Source organism: Stegostoma tigrinum, chromosome 14 (genome assembly GCF_030684315.1).
Source record: "Stegostoma tigrinum isolate sSteTig4 chromosome 14, sSteTig4.hap1, whole genome shotgun sequence".
Lineage (NCBI taxonomy): Eukaryota > Metazoa > Chordata > Chondrichthyes > Orectolobiformes > Stegostomatidae > Stegostoma > Stegostoma tigrinum.
The window spans coordinates 42,822,035-42,843,515 of record NC_081367.1 but is presented as its reverse complement, the minus strand read 5'-3'; the positions used below and the strand labels follow the sequence as shown (position 1 = coordinate 42,843,515).

The 21,481-nt window shown below is 39.1% G+C and overlaps 1 protein-coding gene across 1 annotated transcript in view; it reads left to right on the top strand.

Annotated features, from left to right (window-relative positions):
* The first annotated feature begins 526 nt into the window (after window positions 1–526).
* LOC125457398 (intestinal-type alkaline phosphatase 1-like) overlaps window positions 527–21,481 on the top strand; it is a 46,565-nt gene continuing 25,610 nt past the window's right edge. The window contains exons 1-3 of the mRNA XM_048541554.2: window positions 527–664; window positions 13,794–13,904; window positions 17,212–17,327. Coding sequence (XP_048397511.1) covers window positions 589–664; window positions 13,794–13,904; window positions 17,212–17,327 — 303 coding nt within the window. The 5' untranslated portion in view covers window positions 527–588. The remainder of the gene's footprint in view (window positions 665–13,793; window positions 13,905–17,211; window positions 17,328–21,481) is intronic.

Sequence of the window (21,481 nt, the reverse complement as noted above, 5' to 3'; positions counted from 1 at the left end):
CTGATTTATGCCTAGAATTAACCCTGCCTTTCATCAACAAATAGTTTTACTTGATTTTAACTCCTTTAGTGACTCCACTAATTCTTCACAAAACAAAGTATGTAGTTGCATCAATGATTACTTAATTAAATTCTTACCAATCTTGACTTGCATTCTAATGTATCTATGTGAAACAGATGAAGGACCAACGAGGATTTTCCTCATTATGATCATTTCTAGTCATGCATGAGGAACTGACATTCTTAATTTTTCAACAAAATTTGATGTTGCTCTCCTTATCAATTATCTTGCTGTCAATTTATGAAAAATTTACCGACATGTTCTAAACTGTCAATTTCGGCAGCAAAAAAATGACAGAAGCAGGGAATATATGCATTTTTATTATGTTATAAATGTGGAAACTGTGAAATTGGTCTCACTCTATCTGTTGTCATAACACAAAGTGTATTTGGTCTAGAAATGAATTTAGACTTTTACCCTAGTACAAAGGTTAAGTTGCGTAAGTACACAATTGCACATGTGCAAAAAAGATCTGCACCTGTATAAATGGCTCTCTTCAAAAAGGCGATTGCATAGAAACACAGCAAGATGAAGACATCCACCTTTCCAGTGAATGCTCTACTATTATTTGCACTAGTGTGTGGATCCAGTGCTGATACCGGAGGTAAAACAAACAGAAAGTAGTTTTGATATAGTTTGCTGTACTCATGTCTTCTGAAAAAAACACTTTCATTGCTTTTCAATTAATAATATTGATAAACATTGATATCTTACTTCATGTCTGATCTGTTGGAATCTGTCTATTGTAAAATCATAACCCAACTGAACAATGACAGAGAGTTTGGCTTTGCAACTCTTTGTTTATGAACTGCCAGTGCTGCGTAACACTAATACACAGAATTTCCTAAGGATTCTGCCCCATATGTTGATGTGGCTCCAAAGGCTTTTGATGATTTTACTCTTGGCTGGGGTGAAGAGGAGGAATCTCTGAATAGAATGGGCATTTTTCTGGAAGTGCACATATGCTACAACTTTGATGTTGTTGCAACATCTTTTAATTTTATGTACCTGAATACCAAAGGTAGTGTAAAAATGATGATTCTGGCCTCAAACTAGATGTAGCTTGAATTCTTAAACAAATTGATTTTTTAATAAAACGTTGAGGCAATTCCCTCCAAATCACTTGGTTTAATCAAATGACTAGAATCCGCAACGGCTTCCACTTTTAAAAGCCTGCCCCATGCTGAGAAACATAGCTGTAGTATCAAAAATAATAATAGCTCATTTTGAAAGAATTCTACACATTGGCATTTCAAGCAATGTGTTTAATGGTCGCCATAAACTAAAATGGAAGCAGTTACAAGAGAGGGAGAGTTTGCAAGATTGAAGCAAGCCAGCTATAACCATGTATAAATGCATTCCTCCAAATATCTATTTCCATAAAAAACAATTTGCATCCGTATTGTTTGCAGTTTCAAGTCACCTAATACATGTGACCTGCAAATTGCTGCAAAGTGACCTTCAAAATCCTGCAAATTTTTTTGGTACTTAAAGGGTTACCAGTACATGTGTTACACTTGCTTCAGCTGAGACTAGTAAATTCTACCTAAATATCTGGAAATCCAGATCTCCATTCTTCCCATTGCTTTGGGCCGTCCATTCATTTGTCCTCTTAGGATGAATGTCACTTATCATATCACTTCAATTTTACCTTCGAAGGCTTCACTTTTAGGTCACCATCTTGAACTACTTTGCAAAGATGTGTGAAACATGTGATGTAGCATGAAGTGCATTTGACATTGTTCATTCACTTGATTTTTGTTTTTATTCAATCATGAGAAGTTAGCTTCACTGGCTCAGCAGTATTTATTGGCTGCCACAACTTGCTAAAGCAGCAGCATTCCTTGGGGTAGAGGGAAACTCACAATATTGTTAGGAAGCAAGATCTGGGATTTTAATCCAGCTATAGTGAAAGAACAGTGATATAGTTCCAAGTTAGGATAGTTTGTGGTTTGGAGGGGTTCCCATGCATCATTTGCCATTGTTCTCTTTAGTGGTAGGGATCACAGGTTTGAAGGATGCTGTCTGAAGAGACTGAGTGAGTTGCAGCACTGCATGGTGTAGATGTAACCCAGTGCTGCCGTTATACATCAGTAATATGAATGCTGCTTGATGCCAATCAAGTGGTGTCCTTTTGAGTTCTTTTCACCGAACATATACACTTGAAACAAATGTACGGCATCAACAGACAGAAAATTTGCAGTAGCATTTATTTAAGTAAGCACTTACAAATGGGAGGATCACTCTACAAATTCCACGCTATATGTAGCATATTGCACAGTGATGTCCCCAATAAGGGAACCACCTTCCCTTTATGTAGGATTTTACATCACAGTTAGTCACGTATGCAAGGTACAATTTTTCATATTTCACCATAGTTATCTGCCTAGCAGCAGTGCTCATAAGTGACTTAAATCACCTATCATTGGAAGCAAAGTTCATCTGCCCAAAAACAACACAAACATAGTTCCTCAATTCTCAACTGCCGCTCTAGACAGTTCTGTATCTTTTTAGCTTTAGTTCAACATTTACGTAAAGCCGAGTATAATTAGATTACTACAATTTGTCTGCAAGACAGAGGCACCCACAGCGCAGTTTAGCACCTAATTTCTTACATATCAGCAGAACAAAAAGCACCTAATTTCTTACATGTCAGCAGAACAAATATTCACCCTTTAACATTTCAGCGGGCTGCTTTGTCTTAAATGGTGTCAAGCTTTTTGGGTGTTGTTGAAGCAGCATTCATCCAGGGAGCATTCCCCCGTACTCCTGACTTGAACATTTTAAGTGGTGGACAGGCATTGGGGACAAAGGGGATGAGTTTCTCACTGAAAGATTCCTAGTCTCTGATTCCTAGTCTTTGCAGCCAAAACATTTATGTGGCTGGTCCAATTCAATTTCTGATCAATGGGAAGCCCTAGGTTGTTGACTGTGGGATTCAGTGATGATAATGAACATCGTCTGGCATTTGGCACAAATGTTATTTGCCACTTATCAGTCCAAGCCTGAGTGTTGTCCAGACCATTATCAGTCCAAGCCTGAATGTTGCACAGGTCTTGCTACATATGTTGTGGACGTTTCAATACCTGACGAGGCTCAAATGGTGATGAATGTTGGGTAATCATCAGTGAACATCCCACTTCTGACCTTATGATGGAGGGAAGGTCATTAATGAAGCGGCTGAAGATGATTGGTCCTAGAACACTACCCTGAAGATTTCCTGCAATGATGTTCTGTAGCTGAGATGATTACCCTCCAAATACCACAACCATTTTCCTTTGTTCTAGATTTGCCTCAAACCAGTGAAGAGTTTTCTCCTGATCCCTGTTGATTCCAGTTTGGTAGGGTTCTTTGAATATAGCATCAATCAAGTGTTGCCTTGATGTCAAGGGAAGTCATTCAAACATCCCCTCCTGTGTTTAGTTCTTTTGTTTATGCTAGCTTGATAACTGATCAGCAAAGTCCATAGTCATTACTATAACAGTCACAAACCATTTATCATCTTTTAAATAGTGTTATGGATCAGACCAAGCCACCTTAAAATATATTAGGAAGACAGTTTTGATCCTAACTTTTTCTTATTGTAAGTGTAAGGTTGCAATCCAGATACAATTTGTTTGGTCAAACTCTTTTGACTTTAAGCAAAACAGGTTTTATTTTTACATTATAGTTAAAATACAGACAAGGTAAAAATAAAAGAATTGGACATGGACATTCATTATTACAGCCCATTTAGTCCGTTTTCTCCTGCCACCAAATGCCTCCATCTGTCTTCATCAAAGTTGTGTCAGAAATTACATTCTCTCATCCTGCCATGTCTGTAATTTTCAAATTGAATGGTTGCAATAATAAGCTCCATCTAAACAGTCTGGAATTTTTATCCTTAAATTTTTCTGAAACCTTTCAAGGCTTATGGACAGTGTCTACAATTATCTCAGACACAATGCTGGCAATATAAATGTTAAAATGTTGCGACGCCAACACTAAACTCAAGATCTCCTTCTCAATTGTCGAATATTTCTGTTGATGGTTAGTCTAGTAGACACACCCATTATGGTCAATACTGATTCCCACATTTTGTTTAAAGTATGGCTCCTACTCAATCACTTAAGACTCTTGTATAAGTTCCTCAAATGCGGGAATGGATGGTAAGGGTGCTGGTTTTATCACTGCCTGAGGTTTTCCAATTACCTGACATGTATGACATGTCCAGCAAAATTCAACCAGATCCTCATGCAGGCTAGGCTAATAAAAATATTTTTGTAATTTGGTTTGAGTTTTCCCTACTCCCAAATGATCTCCTACTGGTAATTCATGCGGTACCCGTAACACTTCCTTTCTATAACTTACCAGTAATGCAACTTGATGAACCTCTGCCCATTTTTTTCTCTGCTTGAATATGCAATGGTCTCCATTTCCTCATCAAGTCTGCATTTTTTAAGGTAGTAACATGCTGGGATACACTCAGATTCTTCTTCTGCATATATACTCTATGATAAACTGTCCTTACTATCTTCAATGAGTTGTCCTTTTTGCTTACAACCTGACGATTTTTCTTTGCTCCAATTTCTATCCCTCACAGATTGAATTTGACATCGAAAGCCAAACTTTGATTTATGAACCCATTCATATCACCTGCCACTTTCACTGCAAATCTTGCAGTCTTAAGTCTCTGCTGTTCCACATGAGTTCTCACTATTTCAGGAAGTGAATTTCTGAACTCGTTCAAAATAATCGTCTCTCTAAGAGCATCATATGTTTGATCTATTTTCAATGCCTTTATCCACTTATCAAAATTACTTTGTTTGATCCTTTCAAACTCTGTGTATATTTGACCAGGTTCTCTCCTTAGATTCCCAGAACATTGTTTGTAGTCCTGAAGTTTCTGGTATTAGCTCATATGCACTAACCACCTCATCATATTCCCCATATACCTTCCCTGACAGGGGTGCAAATACCTCCTTAGCTCTACTTACCAACTTCATTTGGATCAACAATACCCACATGGTAACCGGCCATTTCACTTGTTTACCATTTTGCCAAATGAAATGAAAAAGTCTTCTCTATCCTTCTAGTCAAACTTTGGCAACACCTGGACATATTTAAACAGATCCCCACCAGGACTTTGGTTATGGCGAGTGCTCTCCATCTCTGTCCTCATCACTACTCCTACCTTTCACCCCTACCTCCACCATTTTAAGTCAACTTTCAGTTTTCAGTTCCAACCTCTAAAGTTCAAAAACTCTTTCTCCCTCTCTTCTGCTAGGGCCTTCCTTTCCTTTTCTTTTTCCTCTGCTGGATCCATTCTCTCTTTCTTCATTTCTTCTGCTTTCAATCATAATTCAAATTGTTTCATATCCTTTTCATGTTCAAGCTATTTCATTTGTAATTGAATTTTAAACATTTCCAATTATTCTAATGGCATTTCTGGCAGTCATAAATGTCTTTACTATTGCTGCAATTACCTCCTGTTCCCTCACAAACAAACACAATTTCAATTCCATTTTATTTGCTAATTCCAAAAGCTTTGCTTTGCTCACTTTCTATAAAACTCCTGAAGTGACTTCTTCAACCTGCTCCCTGCCAACCCCCCACCCCCGGCCCCCGAGACATTCTTAGTGACTGAAAGAGCGACATGGCACACCCTATTTAAATCAACCAAATGCAGCACCTGAAAAGACAACAGCAACACTCACCACTCACTGCCTTTGAGTCCAATAATCGTAAAGCTAACCTGGAATTAGAGATTTTGATCCTGGATGAGCCCCCACTTTGTTATGGACTAGACCAAACTCCCTCAAAATATATAAGAAGATAGTCTGGATCCAAATTCAATTTGATTGGTCAAAAACTTGACTTTAAGCAAAACACATTTCATTTTTACACTGCAGTTAAAATACAGACAAAATTAAAACAAAAGAATTGGCTAAATGTAACTCTGTCAAAATGCTTAACAAAACTTTACATATATTAACTGCAACTAATTAACTGTTCCAACTTTAAAAAACCCAAGGCCTGTCAACCTTAACGTTTGAATGGACAGCTTGTCAACTCTGCTTCAACCCTCCTTCATACAAAAAACTGGGACAAAATACACCTCCTGAAACCATAGTAGTGTCAATCTGTGTATGGTGTAGAATAATTCTCACTGCTTTTACCACACTAGACATGCAACTTTCTCATTTCTTGTGATGCCTTCTAGATATGTACATCCTGTCCTTTCTGAAAATATTTCTTGCTTTCATCCAATATGTTTTTTCTTGTTCAGGCTGGAATGTCTCTTAGCAATTGTCTCTTCCTCCATTAATAAACTCCAGATGATGATTGCCAACCTCAGACCTTTTATACATGTTGGTAGCTTCTTGAGAGTAGGTTTCTCCTCTCTCAGTAGATGTCTTCACAGTGATATCTCTTATACCTAAGCCAATCCTGTCTCTGATGAGATCATGCTTCAGTTGACCAGGCTCTCAGGATTTAGATAAATGTAGCAATGTCTCCCTCTCTCCCGTGCACTGATGTTGAACAAATACCATTCAGCAGTAAGGTGAATATAAAGTTCAAGGTGCATCTTCAAAGCATTAAGAGTTTCTCTAGACTGGTTCCATTCCTCATCAGTGAAAGCTATGATGCGATACAGTTTGGAGTACTCTCTTCCCATCACTCGTTACAGAGTTGCTATTCTAATGTGCTCATTCTTTTTATTTAATTCTGGAACCATTTCTCAGATTTGCCACTGAGGCCGGAACAAATTCTAATTTTTTTTTCATATCTCCTGTCATTTTCATAGCAGCATGGAATGGAAAATGAACAACAATTCTGACTAACCCAGCAATTCAAAGTTACAGACTGTGGTGTTAATCTCCCTGCTGTCTCTTTACAGTCATTGATTGTCTACAGCTCTGAGAGTTCATTGAATCTCAGCTTCATAACTCTGATTGCATGTTTCAAGTAGTTTGTTTAATGACTACCACAAAGACAAACTGAAATACTAACAACAGATGTAAAGGCCACATCATCCCACAGGCAAGCCACTTCACTATATGCTTTGATGTGGAAGCCTTGGAAATTCTCTTCTTCAACCAATTTTTACTTTTCATAAAAGAACACCAAATCCATCTCTATAAAACCTTGCAGACTACTGCATATATTGAGAGACTTGTCTGTACCTCATTGAAAATATCTTTTGTGTATGACACCTTGGCATCTTCTTATGTAAATATTAGAATATCTGTAAGGTAAATCTTTCCATGTAAAATTTATTCATTCCATCAGGTCAGCAGAGCAGATGTTCATTGATGACTGCACAATGTTCAGCACCATTTGTCATTCCACAGATGCTAAAGCAGCCCAAGTGCAGCAAGACCCGCTCAATATCCAGGCTTGGCCTGACAAATTATGTTTGTGCCACACAATTGCCAGGCAATGACCACCTCAAATAAGAGACAATCAAACTTACATAGAACATTACAGCACAGTACAGGCCCTTCGGCCCTCGATGTTGTGCCGACCTGTCGTACCGATCTCAAGCCCATCTAACCTACACTATTCCATGTACGTCCATATGCTTATCCAATGACAACTTAAATGTACCTAAAGTTGGCGAATCTACTACCGTTGCAGGCAAAGTGTTCCACTCCCTTACTACTCTCTGAGTAAAGAAACTACCTCTGACATCTGTCCTATATCTTTCACCCCTCAATTTAAAGCTATGCCCCCTCATGCTCACTGTCACCATCCGAGGAAAAAGGCTCTCCCTATCCACCCTATGTAACCCTCTGATTATTTTATATGTTTCAATTAAGTCACCTCTCAACCTTCTTCTCTCTAATGAAAACAGCCTCAAGTCCCTCAGCCTTTCCTCGTAAGACCTTCCCTCCATACCAGGCAACATCCTAGTAAATCTCCTCTGCACCCTTTCCAAAGCTTCCACATCCTTCTTATAATGCGGTGACCAGAACTGTACGCAATACTCCAAGTACGGCCGCACCAGAGTTTTGTACAGCTGCAGCATAACCTGTTGGTTCCGGAACTCGATCCCTCTATTAATAAAAGCTAAAACACTGTATGGCTTCTTAACAGCCCTGTCAACCTGGCTGGCAACTTTCAAGGATCTGTGTACGTGGACACCGAGACCTCTCTGCTCATCTACACTACTAAGAATCTTACCATTAGCCCAGTACTTTGCCTTCCGGTTACTCCTACCAAAGTGCAACACCTCACACTTGTCTGCATTAAACTCCATTTGCCACCTCTCAGCCCAGCTCTGCAGCTTATCTATGTCTCTCTGCAACCTACAACATCCTTCATCACTATCCACAACTCCACCGACCTTAGTGTTGTCTGCAAATTTACTAACCCATCCTTCTACGCCCTCATCGAGGTCATTTATAAAAATGACAAACAGCAGTGGACCCAACACCGACCCTTGCGGTACACCACTAGTAACTGGTCTCCAGGATGAACATTTCCCATCAATTACCAGCCTCTGTCTTCTTTCAGCAAGCCAATTTCCGATCCAAACTGCTATATCTCCCACAATTCCATTCCTCCGCATTTTGTACAATAGCCTACTGTGGGGAACCTTTTCAAACGCCTTGCTGAATTCAATATACACCAAATCAACCGGTTTACTCTCATCTACCTGTTTGGTCACCTTCTCAAAGAACTCAATAAGGTTTGTGAGGCACGACCTTCCCTTCACAAAACCGTGCTGACTATCCCTAATCAATTTATTCTTTTCCAGATGATTATAAATCCTATCCCTTATAACCTTTTCCAACACTTTACCAACAACTGAGGTAAGGCTCACTGGTCTATAATTACCAGGGTTGTCTCTACTCCCCTTCTTGAACAGGGGAACCACATTTGCTATCCACCAGTCGTCTGGCACTATTCCTGTAGACAATGACGAGTTAAAGATCAATGCCAAAGGCTCGACAATCTTCTCCCTGGCTTCTCAGAGGATCCTAGGATAAATCCCATCCGGCCCAGGGGACTTATCTATCTTCACCCTCTGAAGGATTTCTAATACCTCCTCCTTGTGAACCTCAATCCCACCTAGTCTAGTAGCCTGTATCTCAGTATTCTCCTCGACAACATTGTCGTTTTCTGGAGTGAATACTGTTGAAAAATATTCATTTACTGCTTCCCCTATCTCCTCTGACTCCACACACAACTTAACACTACTATCCTTGATTGGCCCTAATCTTTCTTTTGTCATTCTTTTATTCCTTAAATACCTATAGAAAGCCTTAGGGTTTACCCTGATCCTATCCACCAACAACTTCTCATGTCTCCTCCTGGCTCTTCTGAGCTCTCTCTTTAGGTCTTTCCTGGCTACCTCGTAGCCCTTAAGAGCCCTAACTGAGCCTTCACATCTCATCCTAACATAAGCCTTCTTCTTCCTCTTGACCAAACTGCTGCCCCTTGACATCCAATGGCGTTACCATCACTGAAACCCCCGCAATCAACAGTCTGAGGCATTTCTATTGACCAGAAACTGAACTGGACTTGCCATGTAAATAACAAAGTGTGAAGCAGGATGAACACAGCAGGCTAAGCAGCATCTCAGGAGCACATTGAGCACATTGTGCTCCTGAGATGCTGCTTGGCCTGCTGTGTTCATCCAGCTTCACACTTTGTTATCTTGGATTCTCCAGCATCTGCAGTTCCCATTATCACTTGCCACGTAAATGCTTTGGATATAAGTGAAGATTAGAGGTTAGGAATCCTGTGGCAAGTAACTTGTCTCCTGACTTCACAAAACCTGTCCACTCTCAAGGCACAAGCCCAGAGTGTGATAGAATACTCCCCCCTCAGCTGGATGAGTGCAGCTTCACCAACACTCAAGAAGCTTGACACTATCTATAACAGTTTATATGCACAAACATTCACTCCCTTCACCATTGACGCTCATTAGCAGCAGTGTGTGTCATCTACAACTACACTGCAAAAATTCACTAAAGCTACTCAGAAAGCACATGCCAAACCCATATCCTCGACATTTGGAAAGACCAAGGGTAACAGATCCATAGGAATACCACAACCTGCAAGTTCTCCTCCAGGCCATTCACCACCATCCTGATGTGGAAATATATTGCTATTCCTTTAGTGTTGGTGGGCTAAAATCTCGAACTCCCACCTGAACAGCATTATGTATGTACCCACAGCAAAGAAACTGCAGCAGTTTAAGAGGGTAGCTCACCACCATCTACTTCGGGGCAATCTAGGATGGGCAACAGCTAGCAAAACCCACACACCCAAATGAATAAATGGAAAAGAACGTTATAGTAATAGGCTAATTGGGCTGAGTCTCATGCCATGTAAATAAATACATTATTCACTGTTGAATTTCCCCTTCTTTCCTATTTTAGTACTTAAGATCTCATCATTTTTATTTGATGTAATAAAGTCAGAATGTAATTTCCTCCAGCTAAATCGCACAAAGCTTGAAGGCATCATTTTCCCAAATCTAATCTCTTTCCACTGACTGTCTTCCTGCTATCATGACCAACCCACAGTGTTAATATATTTGCCTTTATAGAGCATTAGTCAAATTATTGCTTCATTTGACAAGAATGATTAATCTTTCAGCATTTGTAAAATGAGGAATGAACAAACTCAAAAATTTGTACAGTCAAAACTGTTTTTTTGTGTTCAATGTCATTTTATCGTTAAGCAAATGCTGCATTTTGTTTGTTAATCTTTCAGACTTATAAAATAGAAAATGTTCTTTGCTAACATTAGTACTCTATTAGGATTGGTATTTGAATAAAAATCCAGTTCATAATGACTAACAAACACATGCCACTTTTTCCAAAAAAGGTAAAGTCTTTCAGAAAAGTCAATAGATGGTTGCAACGTGCTGGAATGTTACATGGGGCAATGCTTTTGAGGATGATTCTATACCACATAGTACAGGACACTAGCTGACCTTGGGAATGCTTAAGACAGATACTTGGAGCAAGATTTCTAAACCACATGAGACTGGGTCAGAGGTGAGAGGTCAACAAAAATTGTGCCAATGGCCAACACGCTGGTACTCTAACTCCATCCCCTAAATGGAGAATGGCCAATTGAATTGATTGAATACTGAATGAGGCCTGATGATTTTCAGCTTCCAGACCACTACCCAGGCAGGGAATGTTCTAGCAGCCTTGAAGTGGTTTCCCAACAAGAGATCAAAGCTCCAGACAGACCTACAGGTCTTCCTTTCCTCCCTAGGTTTTGCAGTAGCTATTGGATTTCCCTTTCTCCTATTCTGTGCAATAAAGATAGTCAAAATGATTTCTTTCTCATTTTAAGTTTGTAAAAATTAGAGAAAGGGTATCTCCACTTTGAGGACTTTTACCTGCCATCATGGTATCTAAATGCAGTGTTCAAGCTGGCTTTCAACTTTGAGCCTGCCTCCTGTTCTTAATTGAACTATGAGCCCACGGTCAGGCCACTGATCAGCCAAATTTGAAAATCACAGGTCATAGACTATAAGCAGTTCAATTTATGATCCCATCTCCCCCTCTCCCCTTTGAGCCTGACACTAGGCAATGAAATTCTGTCTTTAGTATCTAATACGTATATTCATCTGCATACCTTAAGGCACACAAAAGTTATGCAATTCGCTTTTATGGTGCTTCCCCACTGTGTTAGAAGAAATCCCAAATTACATTCAGGTACCTCTCAGCTGCACCTATCTCTACCTTTACATTTTCCTTCATGATCATCTCAAGAAACAATTGAGAGGGAAAATTTGAAATTAAGAGTTTGAAAATGGAATAAGTATAAAACTGTTTGCAACAAGACAGAGCAATACCACAGTATTGCAGAGTTTAAGTTCAAACACTACTCTATGCATTTCCTGTTCAGAATTGTTAAATGTTGAGTGGAAAATCAGATGGCGAGCCATCTCAGGGATGGTTAGCACATTAGTACTGTGAAGGTCTATAAAAAGTTTATCCATCTGTTCATTTTCTTGACTATAATCATTGCTTGACCTAAAGGGGCCAGAAAAACTGGAAAGGGTTTCATTTTTTTTTAGATGTGATCCATTACCTATTACTTTTGTGAACCTAATCTGATATTCTTCGTAAAAAGTCCTTCAAGATCTGAATCAATTGTCAGATAATCTCTGTAATGTCAATCCAGAAATGCAGTTTTGTTTTATCCTGTTAGTGAATAGTCCTAATTCTCTTTGTTCAGACTTTGCTGCTTAAGTACAGCAGCTGCAAATTACAAGAACACCATTTGCTGACAGATAGACTGTACTATACAAACACACATACCCAGTCTGACATCCCATCGCCAACAGATGGTAACAATTTGGAAAGGTCTCTGCTGCTTTTGGCTGATATAATAGAACTTCAGCATACTGGGAATACTATTAAATTAGGACACAGTTGGAGCAGAAAATAAATATTTTACCAGAACCATGTGCACAGATTATTTCTGTATATTTGCTAGTGCAATCAGTGATTGACTTGGGACAATGAACATTTTAGATATGGAAACTAAATTCATTTTGGATATATATCTATCTAATATAGCAACAAAAATGATCCAAGTAAGTTATTTTAAACACATTTTTCTTACTAATATTTGATTTTAAAATGTTGTTTTCCTGTCACAGTAAGTTTTTTAAGTAAAATCTTAAAAGAATAAAATGGCAGCTGCTATTCAAAATTGAAATCCATTGGGAACTAAAATATAAATGTTGGATTCAACTTCTAGAAGAGGGAAGTCTTATAAATTTTCTTTTTGTATTGGGGTAGAATCTTTGAAGGGTACACTCCCATACACACGAATTGCCTCCAGGATCTTGCCCAAGCCAATCCTTATTTCTGATGTTACAGCAGATTCTGAAGAGTATCACACTTTAACCCAACCACATCTTCACTAAAGATCTGCACATGTGAGACCAACAGGAGTCAATAGATATTGGTGAGGAACCCTGGTTAAGCACACACTTGTGAACAAACCCAAATACACCCTTCCCTTCACCTCCACTTTCTGTTTAACAGCACAGATTCAAAATTGAACCTGAGACCTTTCGAGTCTTTATCATTCAGTTTCTAACCCGATCCTTTGAACAACTTTTAAAATAGAATATAATGAACTGCTTGTGTTTTGGATTAATAATCAAATCATCTTTGCCAAAGCCTGCAGGATATGTGAAAGAATTAGTAGATAGGCTGCCATGGCATCATATGGCACACCTTCCAAAGACAGATACTCTGGAAAGAAACAAATGCTGGGGCAGGCTGGAAAGTTGATATAGACAAATGGTTGGCATGACATGACAAGGTTGTTTTGAGTTCTGCAAAATACAAATTAATATTGATTCAGAGTAGAATAGATCTCGCAATATAACAGCTCCCTCTACAGGCCTTGTTGCAAACTACAATGTTTCGACTAAAACAACTATTCTGATGCAGGAGAGATTTTCAAAAAAAAAGCAGTTTTGCATATATTATTTGTACTCTACAGAGATACTACAGAGACATCAGATACATGACACCTTTACCCTGGGTTGAATTACGTTTCAAATTGTGATTATTTACAGCTTGCTGAGACTGGGTTGACACAGCACAACTATCAGTAATTAACCGTTATTTTATTTTCACAAATGATCTTGACGTTCCAGCAACTTTAAGATTGTAGTAAATAAAATAACGTATGCTATGTTAATGGTTAAAAAAGTCAAAACTGAAACTTCAAAGTAAATGTTCTTAATATTGTAGAAGAGGACCCATCGTTCTGGAATACGAAGGCTAAAGAAACACTGAAGATTGCTTTGGACCTCGAACCGGTCAAACATAGAGCAAAAAATGTTATATTGTTTCTTGGGGATGGTGAGAGTTTCTTTGTTCCCTTCATTATCTAGCTTTTTTTTCTTAATTTTATTTCACTCCAGAGCAGTGGTGTTGATGTTTCAAGCTGGTTCTATTAGATTTTTTTTCAATAGTTAAGTGTTATTTTTAAGTCAGTGTATGTTGCATAAAATTGTGAAAAGGCAATGAAGAATCGATGAAAAATATAACTCTATTGTAGAGGCAATTAGTTATAGGATGAAAGTTTCAGTTTTCAGAAAATTATAGTGGAAAGGGTGACAGGAAATGCAAATAGACATGAGATTTTTGATATATTGTAGGTGATATTAAACCAATTGTTATGATCTCCTTAGAAATGGAAAACTTTGAAAAATAACAGAATTTCCCAGTGAGTCACTGAAAATGGTAAGAAAGTATCTGGGGTTTTTCTCACCTTTCCACCTAAAATTCTAGCAGAACCCCCATGATAGCACAGAGAATTGAAGGTACTAAGAAGCTTATACGGTATAGCGAACTATATGGTAAATGGGAAAGCCCTGGGGAAAATTAATGCACAGAGAGACTTGGGTTTTCAGGTCCTTTGTACCCTGAACGTGGCAACGCAGGTCGATAGAGTGGTCAAGAAGGCATGCGGCATGCTTTCATTCATCAGATAGGGTATTGAGTACAAGAGTTGGCAGGTTATGTTACAGTTGCATAGGACTTTGGTTCGACCACATTTGGAATATTGCAGACAGTTCTGGTCGCCACATTACCAAAACGATGTGGACGCTTTGGAGAGGGTGCAGTGGAGGTTCACCAGGTTGTTGCCTGGTATGGAGGGCACTAGCTATGAAGAGAGGTTGAGTAGATTAGGATTGTTTACATTAGAAAGATGGAGGTTGGGGGAGGGCCTGATTGAGGTCTACAAAATCATGAGAGGTAAAGACAGGATGGACAGCAAGAAGCTTTTTTTCCCAGAGTGGGAGACTCAGTTACGAGGGGTCACGATTTTAAGGTGAGAGGGGAAAGGTTTAAGGGAGATATGCATGGAAAGCTCTTTACACAGAGGGTGGTGGGTGCCTGGAACACGCTGCCAGTGGAGCTGGTACAGGGAGGCATGATAGCGTTATATAAAATGTATCAAGACAGATAAATGAATGGGCAGGGAGCAGAGGGATACAGATCCTTGGAAAATAGGCGACAGGTTTAGATAGAGGATTTGGATTGGTGCAGGCTTGGAGGGCTGAAGGGCCTATTCATGTGCTGTAATTTTCTTTGTTCTTAAGTTGCCAATCTGGTTTGAGCATGCATCAAAATGCTCCTTTCAAAATAGACAGTAGCCACTGTAAAGCGTACAATTCATGGTTAGCTTGCCCAATTGACTTCCACTTCCAAAATGCCTGAACCATTTCTGCAGACCCGGGCATACTGACCTAATGATAATTTGTGCAAGACTGTTTTCCCAGTGTCTGAATCAGCAATTAAAAAACATGCAAAATTAATTGCTGAAAGGATACAATGAAACTGACACAAATACAATGGGATCAATGGCCTCCTCCTGGGCTGTATAATTTTATTCCAATCTTGGGGCCTGTCTGTGGCTTGATATTTGACATGCTTTACTGTTGATCTAAAGGATAATGCTTTAGTCCAGAACCAGGCATTGCAATGGCTCATACTACATTAGCTTGCCTCCTACAATACTAAACAGTAATATGGTAGTGGGATATTCCATCTTTATGTTCATCTTGGATTCAAATTTCCTCTACTTTTGCCTCCTCTTCACTGGTAACAATGAAGTAATAATGGTTTGAACAATTGGTAATAACGGTATGAAGCTGATCAAAAGCTTTATAAACAAATGCCGTATCCAGATGTTTTACAGCAATGACTAAATAAAGTCACATCAGTATGTAAACTTCTGTGGAGCACTTAGGCTCAACCTAAGACCATGAAATATAAAATGAATGAATAAAAATCTTTCAATACCTTTGAAAATTGAGTGACAATAGCACTGTAAGTTTTTGGCAAAATGTGATCCACCTCTTAACGATTTAGAACTACCGTTTGGTAGAACTAAACTTGAGTATCATTGAAAAAGGGTACATTTTGTCAAAGTTTTCATCTAGCGTTCATTTGGACAATTGGCACGAAATACCAAATTCAAGGGGGAAAACAAAATTTATACTTTATTGGCACAGGTGTAATTGAGGAGAATGTACCAGTTCATGAAAAATGATAGTTAGCAACCAGGCTTTGTTTGAATTTTAAACCAGGCAGATTAACTCTGATTTTTTCAGGGGACTGTCCTGAGAAATAAACCAGAGATTGGCTGGCCACTATTCAGTTGAGTTGAACCAGACCCAGTGCATGTACATCTACTTTTTGTCTGAACAGGAACCTGATTTTCATATGCGTAGCTTCCTGTACCCCCAATTATGCCACACTGCAAGTCTGAATAACAATCCTAAATTGATTGTCAGTGTAATTCATCATACACTCAGCAAATATTATCCAATTGTGGAATAGCATCTGGACACTGTTTTGCAAGTGTGGGTTGGTTGTATGGGCTCAGTACCTTGTTTATTCCAAGCAGCCAAAGGGACATTCTGTTTGATACAATCTTCCAGTGTTTGGAAATCTGGCCTACTTACCTGGCCTCACACCAACATTGAAATTTATATATGACATTAATGTCTATATGATAAACAGAATGTCTTTTTAACTGGATGGTAACATCCTGCTACTGGCAAACACAATTCTCATTCACTTCCCAGGTAATGCTTCAACAAATCAGTCAACTCACCCAGCTTTAAATTTAAACTGAACCTGGTTGTTAGCTATCAGCCATTATTATTTGGTGCATTCTCCATGGCAACACCTCTATCAGTCAGTCATTTGCCAACCAATTAGCACTGTCCTCTCATGCAGTATAAATGTTCTTTTTCCTCATTGAATTGGTATTCTTGCAACTTGTCCTGATGAGTATAAGATGACAAGCTTCAACAAAACATGTCTTTTTCCAATAATATTTATAACTGATTGACATCAGCACAGTTAATAGAATCCATTGTTATAAATTCATTAAAGGCTATCTGTCATGATGGCAGCATCTGTAGCACTTTGCACTGTAGTATGTGGCAAATAATTTTATTCAAAGAGAAGTAACATTTTCTGAGAATGACAGCTCCGAAGGGCGATTAGTCAATGTTGGACTTTAGTATAAAATTGCCTGAGACAAAGTTCTTGTGCTGCTTATCAGCTTTGTTTCATAATCAAAATACTAATTGAGCAATTTACTCTCGTGAATCAATAAACATTTAACCACATCTATAATTTCTTATAGGAATGGGAGTTTCCACAGTGACTGCTACCCGAATACTGAAAGGGCAACTACAAAACAAATCTGGAGAAGAAACTGTGCTAACAATGGAGTCATTTCCACATCTTGGTCTCTCCAAAGTCAGGCTTAAAAGCTACTAACAGTCTATGAATTTTCTTTCTTTTTCTGTTTTAAATTATGGTTAGAAAAATATTTTAAATTATTAAATGCATGCAAGAGTCCCATGATTGCATTTCCACAATGTATTCCTAACTGAGAGATTTTAGCAGCTGACTGTTGATAGGTAACATTTTTAAATTTTGTTTTGCTTGTTAACAATGAACAAAAGGTGCATACTGATTAAGCTTTTCAATGCACAGCCTGCTGTTTATATTCCAGATTTAAATGGATCTTACTCTGCTGAAGTGGAAAGGAACATGTGCAAAAGGAGACAGCTAGTGGATTGATCATGATTGCTTAAGGACATAACTTTTAATGATTTATAGATAAATGCAAATTGAAACTGTAAGCGTAGCATTACTGTCTCAGTGGAGGCTTGAATACTGCAATTGCCCCAAGGAGGGTGTCCAATTTCCTGAGTTTGGTCCACTCCTGAAGCAAAGAAACCCACTGAAATAGCAGCCAGTTTATGTAGCTATTGTTCTGTGGATATTTGGTCTTATATGGCAAGTTTCCAAGTTCATTTTAGTGTGAGTAATTTTAGGTTCTGTCAGAGATGCATGAATTCTACGCATTAACAAAAGCAGCACAAACCACTGCCCCCCCCTCCACCACCACCATAAGTCTTCATGTTTCCTTTTGTGTTGCTGTCCCTGTGACACCTGTGACCTTTCTGTCCCACCATTTCCATTGGGCCTCTTTACATCACCCATAATATGCCCACTTTACCCTAACAGGTGATGACTTTGGAAGTTCACATGTCCTTGTTGGCTCTCCACCCTTCCGGTGAAGAGGCCAGTATAACCGTGATCTTTGTGAGCCACTTCATGGAGCTCCTAGTCCTGTCCTATTCATTATGAAGTCCCATCCTAGTGTCTACAAATTTCCCCCATCAGTGTCACTATTCACTCAGTGACTCAGTACAAGGAAACCTATTCCCAGACTTCAGGTGTCTGCTTCCCCCAGGACTGCAATCACTGCTCCCTGATAAGACCCCTCATAACTACTGACCAAACTCCCAGAACTGACCTTGCCCCACCCCTAGGCTGACTTGATAAGACATCCACATCTTATCACAGCCCAGCCATGGACTGATATCTCCAAAAGATGCTAGCTGATCTACTTGTAATCTCTGAAGCTGTTGCACATGACCTGCAGAATTGCCAGTGTCCCAAATCCTCAGTCTTTGGTAGGACCAAGTATCTGACCAACCCTGGCCAACCCCTTAGTGGATAACCTCCTTGACTATCTGACCCACTGACGACTCTTGTCAATTCTCACACAATAGCTATTTGAAGCACAGGCAGTGTGTTTGCTGTGTAGGCAGCTGGAGTTGACATAGTATGGTGTCATGCAGCGACATGCTTACCTCCTATCACACTGATAGAATGACTGTTCAATGCTCTCTCTCTCTGTCATAAACTGCCTCCTTCTTTCTCTGTGCTAAAGAAAAAATGCGAGCCACAGTCATCTGCATATGACCACTAAAGACCATGCATGTCAAGAAAGGAATGTGAGTTTCATAGATGCAGTAAATTAATGTTTAAATTAAGAAGTGTCTACTAAGAAACCAGGGGTATGCAGGATGGCAGTTTTGTTATAAAGGATAAAGTGAGTGAGCACTTGGGAAGCAAACTGATAGTTATACACTGTTGACAGTTAGAAACCAGTGTTGAAACAGAGCACAAAAATACTTTCAGAAGGAAATTAGATTCTGGAATGGTGCAATATGAAAGAGTAGGTAGTGTGATTAAACAAAATAGCTTGTGTGAAAAAGAACTCTTCTGGACTATTTGGGCCAAATGGCCTGTATCTTCATTTTTAGCATTCTTCAGGGTATAGTGGAACTGCAATGTGATACGAGCTGGAATACATCAAATCTCTTGATGGCAGCATGGTGGCTCAGTGTCTTACAGAGCCAGGGACCTCAGTTTGATTCCACCCTCAGGCAAACAAACTGAACAAACAGAATTGGCAATTGGCTTTAGATTTTCACTTCGAAACATAATTTTAAATTTCTTCATTCAAAGGAAGTGAGATTTTAGTTCAGGGAGGCCTGTACCCCAAACCAAAGTGGTTTCCACCTTTTCTGAAGAAGGGTCTAGGCCCAAAACGTCAGCTTTCCTGCTCCTCTGATGCTGCTTGGCCTGCTGTGTTCATCCAGCTCTACACCTTGTTAGCCTATATTCTCTCCTCGCTTTGTTTTGTCTTCTCTGCTTGATTTGACAGTGAATCAAACACTCTAACTTGCATTAGAGATAATGGGAACTGCAGATGCTGGAGAATCCGAGAGAACAAAGTGTGGAGCTGGATGAACACAGCAGGCCAAGCAGCATCTTAGGAGCACAAAAGCTGACGTTTCGGACCTAGAAGCGTCTCGGCCCAAAACGTCAGCTTTTGTGCTCCTGAGATGCTGCTTGGCCTGCTGTGTTCATCCAGCTCCACACTTTGTTAACTCTAGCTTGCATTTCCTGGTTTAAACTCTGCATGCCTCAGGGAATTCTCTTATATGATTGGGTGGAGAGACATAGTGTTGCTTACCCTGCCCACACATGTTCCAGATTCCTTGTAAAGGGCACCACATAATTTTACATTCTTGATGCTTTTTGTTGCTCAAAAACTCACAAAAACTCTGTTTGCACTTGGAAAAGTTAGGAACAGCATGCTCTATTTGCTTTAATAAGCTGAAATTTAGTTTGTGAACTGAGTGATGTCTGATTCTTAGGGAATACTCCCAAAGATACTGTATCTGAGATTTTCTTGTGTATGCTTCTAATTGACATGAGAAGAAGATTGCTCTTGCCACACTAAGATAGAATCCCTTTTACCGAGTTCAGTGACATATCTTCTATCCAATAGACACATGGCTGGATGGAATAAAGCTAATTGGAGACAAATGGAAATCCATAGATATCGTGAACATATTGTGATAAAAAATACATAATGTATTATCAATTTTGGAATTTGGATTTAATTAAAAAATACTTGGCCAGTCTGGACTTTGTTAAATGGGTCAGAAAGCCATTTGAAATAGTAACCTAAGTACATTAGTTTTGAGAAGACATGCGACTGACATCAAATGTTTGGGAGATGTCTGTGGTTTTAATAGATTAAATGTTTATGTTGCTGAGTTTATGACAGGAAGACTAAACAGATTAGGCAATTAACTGTAGATTTTCACTTCAAAACATAATTTTAAATTTCTTCATTCAAAGGAATTGAGATTTTAGTTCAGGGAGACCTGTAACCCCAACTGAAGTGGTTTCCAGTCTGTTAAGCTTTCAAGACAAGAGACTTTGTATAGAAGTTTTCAAGTTGTTAGAACTGAATAAGTTTAGGTCATTGCGACGATGATAGGTTTATGCCAGCAGTAGATTTGGAAAGGTTGAGGTTGGTTGGCTTGCCGAGCTGGTTTGTTGTTCCGCAGATGTTTCATTACTGCGCTTGGTAACGTCTTCAGTATAGCCTCTGATGAAGCGTTGGTGTGTTTTCCTCCCTGACTTTTAAACTCTGGGGTCTGTGGCGATGGATTGCCTCATTTCTGGATTTCATCCATAGTGGAATGTATATTCAGTGTGAACTTGACCCCATATAAATTCCACTCCGGTTGAAACCCAGAAGTGAGATAATCTATCACCACGGGCTCCAGAGGTTAAAAGCCAGGCAGGAAAACACACCAACACTTCATCAGAGGCTACACTGAGGATGTTACCAAGCATGGTAACGAAACGTCTGCGGAGCAACAAACCTGCTTGGCAGGCCAACGAACCTCAACAGTCACAACTCGAACTACAAATCTACTCCAAAACCTGAGAGACTTGGAAAGGATTCTAAAAATGTCTCATCAGCCATCCAAGGAAACGAGACCTCGGAGAAATAAATTAAGAAGAAACATTAAAAGTTAAGATAAAATTGCTCAAGATTGAATAGTAGTGGGGAACAGGTTTAAACTTTGTTTTGCTGTTTGTGTTAAAATCATTCTAATTGTCTTCTATTTGTGTAATCAACAGATGTTCTGTTATTAAAGAACATCTGCAGTCTTTTGTGAATATCTTTTGGTGACTAACCACCACAGTATCCAACTGCAAAACATTAAATTTATGATCTATCAGAT